This window comes from Aythya marila (genome assembly GCF_965140915.1).
Source record: "Aythya marila genome assembly, chromosome: 1".
NCBI classification, from domain to species: domain Eukaryota; kingdom Metazoa; phylum Chordata; class Aves; order Anseriformes; family Anatidae; genus Aythya; species Aythya marila.
Window position 1 is genome coordinate 80,975,946 of NC_139042.1, and position 14,892 is coordinate 80,990,837.

Genomic DNA, 14,892 nt, shown 5'->3' on the forward strand with positions numbered 1-14,892 from the left:
ACCCTGAGCAGGGCCACGCTACAGGATGGCTTTTAACTATTTCTTGTTGAGGTCTCCAGGGTGAGAAGTATGTGGTGACATTCCTCCCCTGCACTTAACCCTTCCTGCAGAAAGGATTCAGCTGCTTGATGCCTGGCCTGGACTGCTCTTCTCTCTTCTGCTTCAGCCAGGGCTCCTAGACACACAGCTTTAGTATCACTCTACCCAAATAGTTGCTCTATAGCATAAGCATTCACTTTAGGCAGACTGCATGCCTTTCAGCAGTTCACCTACTCACTCAGGCATATGTCAGTGTATCAGCTGCATCAAAGTCTCATTTCTACACTTTTCTTTGGAATGAGACAGCATTTATAAAATAACACGTGAACATGTGTAGGTTTCTAGTTAATAAATCTGCCTAGCAGTTTGAAAATGTAATGCTTATACAACTAAATCTAAACATTTCAGAATGAGAGTTTAAGGAGGTGAGCTTATAATGATGGCTGGCTGTCAAATAAAAATTACAAATTCCTTGCCAAACTACTGAGGTGCCACTGGACCTGCAAAAAGGAAACAACGTCTCAACAGATTATACAAAACCTCTTAAATATAAAGTTGTCGTTTAATGATTAATTTAAAAGGTCATCATGCACTAAAACATACACAAAAGTAAAGAGGGTAATATGAGCAGAAAAGCTTTCTTAATCAACTCAGATAAAGACTGAAATGGGAGACAACAACCATAGTTGCTGACATTGTAATTGAGCATAAATACTGGTTTAGCCCCCTGCCTAACTGCCAGTGATTTATTTTAGAAGCAGTATTCTAAGCAGCCATGCCTTAACGCTAGGGCAAAATCTGAGGAGAACAGGCTATTCAATGAACAAATTCAGAAAGGTTGTTTCTGTTCCTCAGAGAGGCAATTTGCAGGTTCAGCCATGTGATACCTATTGGGAGTTTCCCAAACATGCAAATCTGTAACAGAAAAACAGAAAACGAGGAAATATTAATATGTGATGAAAAGATGAAGTTACATAATCCCACAGGCAATCAAAACCACATTCTGCATAGACAACCCAAACATACCATGGCAAATCATTCAATCCTGCATCTGGATTAGCATTTCTGTGGAAATAGTAGGGCCAAAACCATTAAGTGTTTATAACTTAGTATATTTATGACATAGGTCTCAATTTCCAGAATTGCTTTTCTTTTTTTTTAGCTCATTTTTTAAAATAAAAGTATTACAATATTATTTTGCAGTTCTAGCTGTCAGAGCAGGAAAATCAGGTACAGCAGATTTTTTAGAAGGTTCTGTGTTCCTACCCAGCACTGGTCAACTAACTACCTTCTGGAGGCATTTGTCTAGCTCTTCTGAGACACAATTGCCCCATATTTAGAAGATTAAGTGTAAGGAATTGTCTCAAAGAGCTTTGTCAGGAAGATGAGCTCTATCCAAGCATAAATTTAGACTCTTTTTGTAGAAGTCCTACAGACCCAGAAGAGTCAATCAAATCATACAGGCAAGGTTTCATAAAACCCTTCTGATATAAATGGAGGATGTGGTACAGGGTTCACAGCATTCAAAACATACAATAAAGTGGAAGAGGAGAGGAGATGGGTCATCTGAGACATCTATGTTCACGGGTGTATACAAAGTTATATCAAAATTCTTTCAGCTGCATTGTCTGAGATACTTTTGGCTCAGGCCATGCAGACTCTTACACTGGAAAAATTAATCAAGTGAATAAACTAGGACAGAACAGGGGTATGTCACATAAAATTGGCATCCCTCAATGATTTAGGCCATCAACTTTGCATCTCGTTCTAAAATACTACCCAAATCATCACCAACTTGTCCTGGAAAGCCACAAAAAAAACACTTCACTCAGTTGCTATAAAACCCAAATTCTATAAAATATTTGTTATCTTTCTTTCTGTTGAGAAAAATAGCCAAAATGCATTTGTAGTTGTGTATAAGCACATCAAATGTTGCAGGGGCAGGTGTCATTCATCAGAGTTAACTAATGTAGCTAGACAAAATCCTACAAGATGTGCAAGCTTTTGCACCTGAAAATCTCTCTCGTTTTAAGAGATACTACTTTTAACTAAAATATTGCCTTGCTTTGTATTTGATGGCAGTGAGAGTTACTGGATTCTTATCTCTCAACTAGCCTGTAAGATAGAAAGCATGTTAATTATTGCCTTGTGTGGTTTCCAAACACAGGTTTTACATAGGGATGGCAAAAAGAAAGGAACTAATTTTACAGACTCAACATGGAAAGCTATTGAGAGCATGTCTAAATGACATTTGCTGAAGTCTTGTGATTTCTTTACAATATGCAGCTCACACATCCAAATGCACAGTATAACACGTTAAGGGGGCAGCATGTGTGAATTCCATAGCTTTTACTCTGTACATCTGAGAGATTATTGTGTTTTCCAGTTGACCATCTGCTTTCTTCTGACACCATGTGCCAGGAAATGAGGACAACCTAGCCTTTGTGAGCATGTCCTACCACTTCATACTAAACAATCTAGCTGATGCCATGACTTCTTAGCCACAACTCTTGGTCAGTTGGGAAAAATACCTTAGGCATACAAAAAATTTTACTTCAGAACAACTGTTTCCTGCAACAAAGGTGTATTTCCATCAGCAAAAAGTATCCTTAACACAGTGAATATAAAGAGTTATGGAGCAATTCGGCTTCAATACTTACTCTGTAGCCAACAGTGAGGCACCCCTCTCAACAGTGCTCTCTTCATTCACTGAGGTGGTTTTACAGGTTACATTCTCCATTTCTCTCATTTTTCTCCTCCTCTCATAAGCAGCTTCCATGTGAGTGTTCCATTAATGTTAGCAGGAGTTCTTCATATTATCTCCTACATCCCTTCTTTCATACTCTCAAAACATCTTCGTGGAGTATCCTACATTTCTTTCTTCTTCTGTCTACGTTTATTTTTTATAAGTTATTAAATATGAACTGTTTTTAATCATTCTTGAAGTTTATTTTCATATCTTCAAGTGACAAGAAAGGTATTAACAGCAGCTTTGGGTAAATAATAGCCTTGTGAGGAATATTACCTACCGTTTCATACGTAAATCAATAGTTCCTACTGAGTAGGATAAATTGGTATTGTAAAACTTTGTGTACAGTCCCCTAAAATAGATGTGTGGTGTTATTTGTGAAGACATTAGGAAATATTCTGACCCTATATTTATAAATAATAATTGGTCAGCATTTCATTTTAAGTCAGTATGAAAGAGCATAGCACTGGACGATACGTACCATTTCCATTTGCGTGCACTGAATAATCATTATTCATTAGCAGTGTTGTAGAATTAGTGGAGTTACTGTTTGATTGTAAGGAATTGGAAGAACTGGATACACCTTGATTTACAGTCTGCTTCTTCAAACCATTAGTAGCAGTTCTACTCCAGTCTACAACAGATACACGTTACAGAAAATTGTGCAACTGAGACAAGCAAAACATAAAAATATAGTTAATAATGCATCTAAATTAAAATAAAAAACAAGGCTTTACCCACCCTCCTCATGGTATACTAAACAGATTAATATTCTCCAACAAGTGTCATGATTCTTGATGTTTACATTTTTTGTATGTAGTTCCTTTTTCCTCTTTGGCCCTTTTTAATACAAGCCAACTGTCTCAGTTTTGTGACTGCAGACAGATCAGGATTTTCCAACAACTAAAGTACAACTGATCATCTAAGCTGAAGCATATAAACAGTGTGTGTATATATATATATATATATATATATATATAGATAGCTTTATGAGAAGTCAACTACTGAACAACAAAATAATATAGACCTTTTTTTAGATTTTTTGGTTTAAAGTATGTTTCACCTTGCTCTTGTTGAAGTAATTTGCAAAACTACATTTGACACAGAAGCTAGAACCAATCTTACAGGTTCCTAATGATGATCAAAAGTCTTCTACAAAGACATGCCCATACACTGCGATGGAAGTGATCAACTGCAGTTAACACCTTAATGCGACAGCATGCAAGAACTGCATCAACTGCCACCTTTAAAAAGCGTAATTTCAGAGGTGTTAGCATATCACAAAATACTAGGAACTTAACACTGAGTATAAGTTCTGAGAAGTAAAAAAAAAAAAAAAAAAGTATTTACCAGAGTTTTCAGCCAGCCTGAATTTCCCACAACAAAGGTATCTTCTCCACTGTTTACGGACATTTTCCTTTGTTACACAATAGAAGATAAAAATGAAGAATCCTGCAAAGCAATGATTGACTTTTACTGCTTCTTAATAAACAATGTTTTGTTTTTCCTTCATTTGTTTTTGATTTCTAATCAAAAGGGACGACACCTTTCTTTGGTGAAAAAGTCGAGAACTCTGAATGCTGGAGAATACTTTTCCATTGAACGTAGATGAAAGGATTCACATCCTTTCATCATCAAAGGATACACAAATGCAAGAAGAACAAATATAACCAAATCCCACAAAGTGCATGAAGTTTCTACTTTCAAATAGGAAGGGAAAATTTCTGCGGATTCTGAAATTTACTTAGAACTTTTGGAAAAGAATTCAAAGCAATGTCAAACATCGGGCATGATACGACTGTCTACACAGCTCTCAACAAATGGCATGACATTGCCACAGCTTGTATTAGCAGACGACCTGTTACTACCAACTGTAATAGAGCCAGTAATAAAAAAAAAAAAAAAAAAAAGTTTGGGATTCCTAGCTCCTGAAGTACCATTACTGAACTTTCCACAAATTCAAGGAACTATTAATTGGACACAAAATCATAGCTATGTCATTTAGAGAATCATAAAGAAAATAACTCACACCTAAAATATTAAGATACAGTACCCCCTTTACCACAACTTAAAGCCAAATATTTTCTAGAGGGGACTGGGCTCATCCCTATCTCTTGACAGCCTTGCATTACAGACATTACTTGCTTCGCATTCACTTCTACTGACACACAATGCAACCTAACTCTCCCTGCTAATACATGTCCTCCCTTCCATCTTAAGGAAGAGTAGCACTTGGTCTTTGTACAGTTTTACAGCTTCAACGTGTCCTTGACAACATTAGGTTTATAATGAATGGAAAAGAACAAGAAAGAAAACTAAATGTTCAGGCTGGCACAGACTTACAAGTATGTTATGTTCACTCTACTTTTAAGGTCAGTTAAACACACAAATTCCTTCTAGGAGAGGTTACTTACATCTTTGGTAGCTTAAATAACTTCTTAACTTTGGCTTTCAGGATGAATATTTGAGTGTAACTACATCTTGCTCTACTCATGGTTCTAATACCACTTTCAAATTCAGTTTTGAAGCACTGGCATAAGTTCAAAGTCAACGCAATTTATACATCCTATATTAGTTTTAATATCAGGATTTGTCTAGCATCTAAGTTAAAACTGAGTACATGTGGAATTTAGCCTCACATAGCAGAGCAGTTTTACCATACAGAAGCTACAGTCCTGAGTTGGTTCCATGGTTTCATGTGAGACTTGTGAATGTAAGGGTTCAACACCCCTGTTAACCAAATAATATGGTAACAAAAATCAAGATACTGATGGGAGCAGCCATAAAGGCAACCTGACTATGAGGAAAATACTGACAGAAAATGTCTGCTAAAATATCGACAGAATATGTCTGCCAGCCTGAGAACTACTGGCTTGAGAACTAGACCTGTGAACCAGAAGCATCCTAGAGAAGTGCAGCTGGCCTCTTTGAAGGTCAGCTGGGTAACTAAGAACCAGAGACATCCTGCAGATATTAATAATAACAGTAAAACCAAGGAACTGTAACTGCAAATTATCTGGAAAGGTTGAAAAATGCTGTGGAACGAAGGTAAAACACCCTGAGAAGGTTGGAATCGGCAACTGCTACTGGCTGTTTTATTCAAAAGAAGCCAAGCAGTCTGGGAAAAGTAAAATTGTGTCTGGAAGAATAGAAACTACACCCTCGTATGTCACTGTGATATAAAAATGACTTGTTTTTCATGCAAAATGGAATTTCTCTCTCTGAGAACTTGCTGTGCACAGACTTTTCCTACAAGATTTACTTGCTGGGAACACCTGGCTGACTCCAAACTCCACGATGAAGATCATCTTCAAAGTGAAACTCTGTCTGTTGTCACTTCTGGGATCAGTCCTGCTTCTGGGATCAGTTTGCTGAGCAGTTGGTACAGGTAACATTTTGAATATATATGTGTATATATATGTATGCATGCATATATGGAACTAACTGTGAACATACTCACTACTTTACTAGTGCTAAGTTTGTAGTAACCTGTAGTAACCTCTCTTTTGATACACTTGCTGCTACTGATTGCAGCTAAATACATATATATATATATATATGTATAATGCTTTTCTGTAATAGCTTGATATATACTTCATTAATCATAGCTACACTTGCTAGAGGTGATTTATGTTAATCTGTATTAAAGTAAACAAATGTATGAAATAAAGCCTCCATGTCCTTGTGTACTATGGAATCCTGCAAATCCACTGTCACAATCCCTATGCACCCACAGGCCAGGGAACCATTTAAGCTGTGTCCCATACTAAATAGGGGAGTGGTACATACACTGAATTGCAATTTTAATTGCTTTAGCCTCTTTGGAAAAGTGATTGAGCTAGTCACCTAAAATGCCATTTAAGCAGAAGTTTGTATCCAAAGTGCAACAGGATAATTCAGGCACATCCAGACAACTGTACGCAACTACGGTACATCACGTTTGTATGAAAGCTTTTGAAGCTTCTGAAGTCTGCTTTTGGATATATCCAGTAGCATCCTGGCCTCTGCAAAGCTGCATGCCTTCTATGTATTAAGGCTATTATATTAAAGAATGTATCAAAATTACATTTTTGCTGCTGAATCAAGAAAGTGCCATTTTCAAATGTTTTGTTCATTATAGCGTAGGCAGTGGGCTGACACACAAAACATGGACTTACCTTGCAACGTGTTAAAAATGGTAAAGAGGTAAGTAAACACATCATTTACTGTGAAGAAAGCAAATCCCCAAGTAATTCCCAACAAGAACGTGAGGCCAGCAACACTCCTGAGGTCTTGAATACTTGTTTTTCTTTGAGCACCAAGTTGTTTTTTCTTTTTAATGCGACAGAGCTGAATCAGCACAACAATGAACATGCTGATATTGATTAGGAATATCACACTAAAGTATCCCACAGCAGTAATATAGAAGACAATTCTATTTTTAATCCAGCAGCTAGAAAACAAAAATAAAGTTTGTCAGCTACTACCAGAAAAAGACATTAAGTGAAAAAAAGTATGAGATAAAGCCATGCTTTGTTGTAAATACAAACCATTTTTGCCTCTTTTTTAAAAACCTGTATGTTTTTGCCAAAGGGTAAGGGCATTCATGTAGGTAGATACCACAAAGCACACAAAATGCTGTAGAGCCATAACATTTCAAAGCTCTCTCATTGCTTCCTTTCCTCCCCCACCTTTACTTTGAAGAAAACGAATTTGGTAGGACCTTAACCCCACAAAAAAGTGCCTTCTTGCAACTTACAATTCATCAGGTCTGGTTTTCAAAACTTTTCCAGTGGATACAAATCCATAATTATCTGGTGATACTGCCAACACAATGGCCACAACTACTGCTGGTAACCCTAGAATATTATGAGAAAACATGGTAAGTGAAAATCTTGACAAAGACAGTACTATGATAATTTGAAATTACTACATTTTTCAGTGAAGTCTACATTCTGAAATTTGCCTCTTGAATTATGTTGTATACTAGCTGTCTGAAAAAAATAATAATAAAAACTGGGGCATTCAAACAAGAGCATGATTTGGAAAGAAACAAGAGTTCTCTGCAGCTAACTCCAAATCTTTCTCAATTAAGCAACAAACAGTATCACATCAAACTGATTTAAGACATCAAATACAGCATATGCAATTTTCTTTCTTATGCCTGTTCAAAGAAAACCACCATATTGATTTTAGTGCCTTCAATTGTGTTTAGTCAAATGATCAGAGAGAATAATGAGGTCTAGAATCTCTGTCCTTTAACCACTTATATCTATTTTGACACTTTTTGTTATAAACAGTGCTGTTCCAAGAATGTAATGTATATATATAATGGCATTTATTTTAAAAACAGAACTGATGCTGTCTGTCTAGTAAATGGAAATGGAAGTGAGTACATTAAAAATTGGTTCTATTATATTTGCACAAGTAAAATCCATTATTCATTTGCATTGAGGCAGCCTAAGTTTTTCACTTTATGATCTGAAAAAATCTGCACTTAAGGAGAAGTTCACTATCTCAAATGTGAATATGAATTTGGAATTCATACAATCAGATTTACTGATAATGAATACTTCATCACATACAGGTCATAGCATTTAATGACTGCTTCATTTGCACTTCTGAACTGTGTTACATTCACTGAGATACTTGGTAAGATGATGCATCTATTTAGCATCCAAAATAAATAAATAAATACATACATACCCCAACCAACGATGCAAAATTTAAGAATGTACTTCCGTACATAGGTATTAAAGACTTTCACGAGGGCAAGATACATGTGGAAAGCTTCTAGGCCCATCCAGGTGAAGGAAACCAAGAGGAAATAGTGAAGAAATACAGCAACTGCAATACATAGGCCTTGTGTATTATACAATGCAATCCATGAGTCAAGGAGGAAAACTAGGTTGAGTAGAAGTAATGCAGCACATAGCTGGATTAAGATTTTGGAGGGGTAGTCTCTCCGGATTTTCCTAAAAAGCAAAATTAGTGAGATGACGTCAGTTGTCCTTGGATCCCTGGCTTACTTTCTCTCTTGTATTTGTCAGTGCACAAATGCGAAGAAAAAATGTATTTTTGTATTTTCATTCATATATAATGATTCTTATATTGCATTTATACATTTATACAGTGTTTTATAAAACATTTCCAAATTAATGGTCCATATGCATAAAGTTTGTTATATTAAGATTACATAAATACGAACACCAGCTTGGATTCCTAGGTATCAGTACCATAATTTTTTTTACATTGTATGTTGGGCTTCTCCTTTTTGGAGTACTTCCAAAAAACAAAATGTGAGTGTTCTTTAATGCTACTCTAAATTAGGCTTTCGACTGGGCTTCTAAAACTGTGACAGAGCCAGATAATTCCTTAATGATAGGATAGAGTAAACATGTGCCAAATTGTTTCTGGAAGGATTTCCAAAACATACTGTAGAGGGTTTAATAGTTAAGCCTCGGTCATCTTAAGAAAATGTTCCAAAAAAAAAAAAAAAGTTGGTATGCCATAATTGCATTTCATTAGAGAATATAAATGATTTCAAAATGCTGTTATTCAGAAATACTCTCTGTATGTTCTATCTTAAACACATTCCTTCACTCTTCTTCTATAATATACTGTAAAACACTTTAAAGTGTTACTTCATCACTTCTTACTGCATAAATCCTCATGACTAATTCACTTGTCTATAAGATTAACCCTTGAGCAAGACTGAATCAACCCCTTCCAAATTTGTACATTATTAACTGAGACAGAATCTATAACTACTGGAAAGGACTTTGCAGTGGAGATTAAAAGCTATCATCATTGAAGAATAATGGGGCTTTGTTGAACAGGTACTTACTCGAAGGCTATGTAGGTCACAAGAGTGATAGAAAGAAAAATTGCAGAGAGGCCACAGCCTATATAGGATATAAAAGTCAGTACCAATTCTTGTGTGGGACTTAAAGGAGTATTTCCATACAAGTTCTAAAATGGAAACAAACAGAAGTTAATTTCAGAGAGTATACTTATTAAATAAAAAAGCACATAACAAAAAAATACCTTCCCTCCTGCACTAAAAATACATTTCTTTAAATAAAAAGAACTTTTTAAAGGTTAATGAAATTGACAGAAATGTCAATCTAACTGAGAAATCCCATCTGGTTAAAACACTGTTTTAAATTTGATTTATACTAATTTCCCTTTTCTACAGAAAAAACAACCGTCTAAATATATAAGGTGTGGTTTAATAAGCACTTAAGCAATTTTGACTTCAGTGGATCTCATGGGCCCCAGTTCAACAAGCAGCTTAAGTACATCACTAATTTTATTGCTCTACATACTAACACTGAAGTGAATAGAACCTGATTAGTATTTAATAGATGGTATGTGCTCCCTGAATTCTCACTTGCTGAATATGACACATGCTTTAACATTTTCTTGCATCAGGGTAAGACTATAATTTTTAAAATGCTTACCATCAAAACTGCAAAGCTTGTGAGGTGGTTGCATGAACAGACTGTTTCATTTACTCTACTTTCTTTAACAATGCAACCTTCATACGACCAGCCTCCATGTCCACCTGTTAAAGAAAAGAGCTTTGTTATTCGTTAAAGCATGTCTTTATATTATTAACATGAGTTAGCATACCTAAAGCAACATGATTATCTTGGGTGATATCAAGTACTCACCATTTTTATTGAAGTCCCAAAAAACACATCTAACTGTTGAATTATCCTGTTTGTGAGTTAAAAAAAAAAAAAAAAAAAAAGAAAAAAAAAGATGTTTTACTAGACTGTGAGTTAATGATAAATATATACTTCTTTTACATGAATGCAAAATTAATTTAAGTGTCAATGTCATTGCAGTATCTCCCTAGCAACCCCCACTGTCAGGCTTTTATCTGTTGTGCTTATATATATATATATATATATTTTTTTTTTATAGGTTTATGCTTTGAAGAATAAAACTCAAGCATAGGTAGAAAGGATAAAACTTCTTGGATGAGTGATAGAGCAAAATTACATCAAATTAGAGAATAAAAATTAATACCAATGATAAATAAGCAAAGATGAGTGACTTTGAAGGTCTAGTTAGAAACGAATTGTGCACACTATTAAAGCAGAACCAACTGATCTGAATTTTTGGTACAGTATTTCTTCTACAACAACTCCAGTAGAGGCAATAAAACTACACTTTGTCTGCCAAAACATAAGTCATACCTGATTAGGTCTGATATTCTGTAAAGTGACAGTAACATTTGCCTTTAAGTTTTTAATTGTGAGGTTAGCAACACTTGATGATATAACATTGCTGATTAAAGATGCATTCTTCAAAGACGGATCCTGGAATGACAAAAAGTAATCAAATTTTAAAATCAAAGAAAATGATGCAGAGTACAGCACACACAAGTTCAGGTATTATGTGGAGTGAGTATTCAACAAAAATAATTACTTTTTAAATCGGGAAGTATTAAAATGTGTTTTGTGGGAAAAAAGTCCATATTTGATTTTGCTCTAGTCTTGAGTTTAAAACCCTTATGAACAAAGAAAGGATTAAAAAGATACCTGGAACACAGCAGTTTTTTTAAAGAAATTGAATATAATTCTAGAAGCCAAGCCCAGCTCTTCGGGAGGTAAATTTGTCAGCAATGATGAAGGAAGTGTAATTGATCCAAGATTATTTAAGTCTTGAAGTGTATTAATGCCAAGAGAGATCTGAAAAATAAATGCGCAGATTACACTTGATTTCTGTCACTAAAGAAAAAAATAAATTATACCTTATTTTCAGTTTAGAACTTTGAAATACGTATCTAAGGACTGCCAGGAACTCATTCCTGTCTCTCATTCCTCTCATGTGCCAAGGAACAAATAGTATCTGCAGGCCTGAAAATAGTGCAACTTATTTCAGCTCTGCCTATCTTTGAAAATACTCTGTCTTTACCCATTTTTGTACAGGGGCAGAACTTCACTGTGGTGGGTAATATTGAATTGAAAACAATGATAAGCAACAGTCTGGCTAGGTCTATGTAACTGTGTAGGGTGATTAACATTTCACAGCACAGAAACCTGCAAAACAAAGAATTTTTATACCCCATGTGAAAAAGGTATATAATTTGTAGATTATTTACTACAAAATTTAGGGTTTTTATATTCACGGTACCTACCTATTTCTACATTAAACCTGCCCTGACCATTTTTAATTCCTTGGCTACTTTCAACTAAACTTGAAAGAAGAAAGGCAGATAAGCAGATTTTTAAGCTGTGGCTGCCAATAAGAAAAGAATCCTACTATTCCTTGAGGTAAGCCTCCTCCATTCTTTGTTGGAATTCCTGATTGATCTATCACCATATGTAGAGCTACAGAATGACCCCAGAAAGTACTGCCTCTTGCCCAACCAGAAGGCCCAGCAAAAGTAGGCCAGAGACATGGAAGAAGCAAGCAATAGGAAAGAAATGAGATTATCAGGCAGCAAAGAGAAGGGTGGTACCATAAAGGGACTATGCCAGCTAATGTGGTTACAAGGTAGGGAGAGAAGACGTCTGGAATCTAAATGAAGAATCAGGATAATGAATGCAAAGGAAAAGTATAGGAGAACTAAGGGTCCTGAAGTGAGAGAAGCGAGATTTTTGTGCTAGTACAGGAGCAAAGAACAAACCCACAGGCAGACTTCACTAGTGCCTCTGCTCAGGGATTATAATTGCAATTAAGACTGAACCTTTTAAAAATGAATCAAGAAAACTCCAAGTTTTTAAGTAAAGTGTTAAGTGGAACCTAGAGCTATAAAACCTAAATTCATGTTCATCTGCTAGAAATGGCAAAAATAATCTGGATAAACCACAGTTCAGGTATCTCAAGAGCTAAATGATCTAGCATGGTAAAAGAATATCTGAACTGTCCCCCAGTTTTCTGTGCTGCATTTATATGACAAAGAGCTTTGTTTATTACAAAAACTCTATTTTTTTCTTGAAAGAATTTCTGAAGTTAAATTTGTGTTTCTTGTAGCACATTGGTCATCTTACATAGAAATATCTCAGAGTTCACAGGAGATGTGAAACAGTAGCAGAACTGAAGAGAGAAATTATCTGTGTTTTCAAACAATGTTTGTAACAGAAACAACAAGATGAGCACTCCTCAGTGACCTACCAATATCGTTTAACTCTTCTGTTTAGACCAGTGGTTTCCAAACTTCTTCTGACTGCACATTTTTTGGAGTATCCACCCCAAGACATATATGTTTTTATGTATACATTACATACATGTACTACTCCACTAATTTATTATGTGCATTGTAAAACATACACAAAAATAGAAATCAAAAAAGGATGAGATAAAGATTAAATAATAATTATTTATATATAAAAGTTTCATTTATTAATGGCAGAAAAATATTTTCTTCCTGCTCCACAATGGATTCTGTGCACCCCTCTCCACTTTGGAGACCACTGGTTTAGACAGCCACCGATGAAATCCCAAATAAATTCTACTAAAGCATTCCCATTGCTCTGTTTTGAACTAGATGATATTCGCTGATGATTCTCTTTATTTCATTGCCAGTGCCATCAGATTTCCAGAAGACCATTACTTAGCAATTATCTGTTTTTCAGCACTACCACCTCCAAGAGTCATCTTAGACTCATGCACTACATATTGCTAGGAAAACAGAAAATAACTCAAATGTTACCATATCATATAATTTTCAATTTTTCAGTATCATAGAACAGTTCCAGTACTACTAATGGTTCATGCTAGCTTAATCTGTCTCCTTCTCCAAGAGGACAGAATGTGCCAGTATCTGTCCAGAACTTTCCATCTCTTCTCACTGAAGCCTCCAAGAACTGGTGGTATTGTCCAAATTAGAATTTCCTCAACCAGGAGGGGAGGTTTTGAGTGAGACAAACTGGATCCAAACTTTCTAAGCACTTTTTTCTTGGCAAGACCAACTAGTTATGAGCGACAAATATAAGAATGTTATTATACAAGCAACATAATAGTTCTTTCCTGGCACCTGCAGTTTCCTGCAATTAATTTCCTTCTAATATATGAAGCCATCTGGCAACACTCCTTGACAAATTTCAGCACTGTCAGGGAGGGTAATTAAATGACTCATGATTCAGGGTTCTTGAGGCAAAATTATTCAACCAAGCAGTCTATCCATTCTGGTGTTCTGGCGTTACCCTGTAACAGCTTATTAGCTGAATGCCAGTTTCTGCTAACTGTGTTGCTTATTTACTTCATAATAGAAAACAAAAGGAAAAACTCTGAAAGGCTGCAAAAAGGAAAGTCTTTTTCTCTGAAAATAACATGAACAAAAGATCCTGAAAAAAAATATGTTTTACATATAAACATTAAAACATAAATAACATTAACATTTAAAACTTCATAAAATTTAGAGTTATCAGTGTTCTACCTGGAGATTGGATGAATCCTGGACAGAAAAAGACATTTGGTTGGAGCGGATGCTATTGGTTTTGACAACTGCCAGAGCCAAGGATGGGGAGGAAAAATCAGCAGACGTTGTTGAAAAGTTCAGTTTTAAGCCCATGTAATCCACCAGTTTTATAATTCTGTTAAGGAAAAGAGATACTCAGTACTACCAAGCACATACCCTTAAAGTTCTCAGGCAAGCTGTGGCTGTGGAGCAGCAATCCATCCAAGCACAGTATAAAATATGGTTTACTCTGCTGACTTATTGTGGTTTCAACACAAAAGGTGTGCTGTTTTCCCTTTCCATACAAGTACACTAAAGAACAAGTAACATTCTTTTGGATTATGATTCTGAAAAAATGAAACTTGCTAAAGGTAATTTACCAAGACAGTCAATACAACATACCTTTAATCTATTGCCAGGATGACTTACCTGTTAGAAATTTGGGATGGTAATTGTTGAGAAGCAGTCAGGACTTTGCTAACCTCACTAACCATTCTTTCTACGTAATTTGGCTCTACTTTTCCGGCTGCTAGATCATCTTCTATTTTGGACACAATTTGCTCAGCTGTGGTGACATCAATGGTGGTATATATGGAAGTTATGTACGTAGTAGCTGACAGTATCTTTCCTGCAACAAAAGAGTTGTGCATTTATAAGTATTGTGTTCAACAAATCAAGTAAGCCCTGAGAACCAGAAAAATTAAGCAGT

At 35.6% G+C, this 14,892-nt stretch overlaps 1 protein-coding gene across 3 annotated transcripts in view; it reads right to left on the bottom strand.

The window, feature by feature from the left end:
• ADGRG2 (adhesion G protein-coupled receptor G2) overlaps positions 1-14,892 on the bottom strand; it is a 60,492-nt gene that overhangs the window by 3,258 nt on the left and 42,342 nt on the right. For all 3 annotated transcript variants that reach the window (XM_082755795.1, XM_082755794.1, XM_082755793.1), the window contains 12 exons: positions 14,613-14,811; positions 14,163-14,319; positions 11,320-11,469; positions 10,975-11,097; positions 10,444-10,489; positions 10,231-10,334; positions 9,615-9,739; positions 8,474-8,742; positions 7,527-7,626; positions 6,946-7,220; positions 4,139-4,240; positions 3,270-3,422 (listed from right to left, as the gene is read on the bottom strand). In XM_082755795.1, the coding sequence (XP_082611921.1) occupies positions 3,270-3,422; positions 4,139-4,240; positions 6,946-7,220; positions 7,527-7,626; positions 8,474-8,742; positions 9,615-9,739; positions 10,231-10,334; positions 10,444-10,489; positions 10,975-11,097; positions 11,320-11,469; positions 14,163-14,319; positions 14,613-14,811 (1,803 nt within the window). The remainder of the gene's footprint in view (positions 1-3,269; positions 3,423-4,138; positions 4,241-6,945; positions 7,221-7,526; positions 7,627-8,473; positions 8,743-9,614; positions 9,740-10,230; positions 10,335-10,443; positions 10,490-10,974; positions 11,098-11,319; positions 11,470-14,162; positions 14,320-14,612; positions 14,812-14,892) is intronic.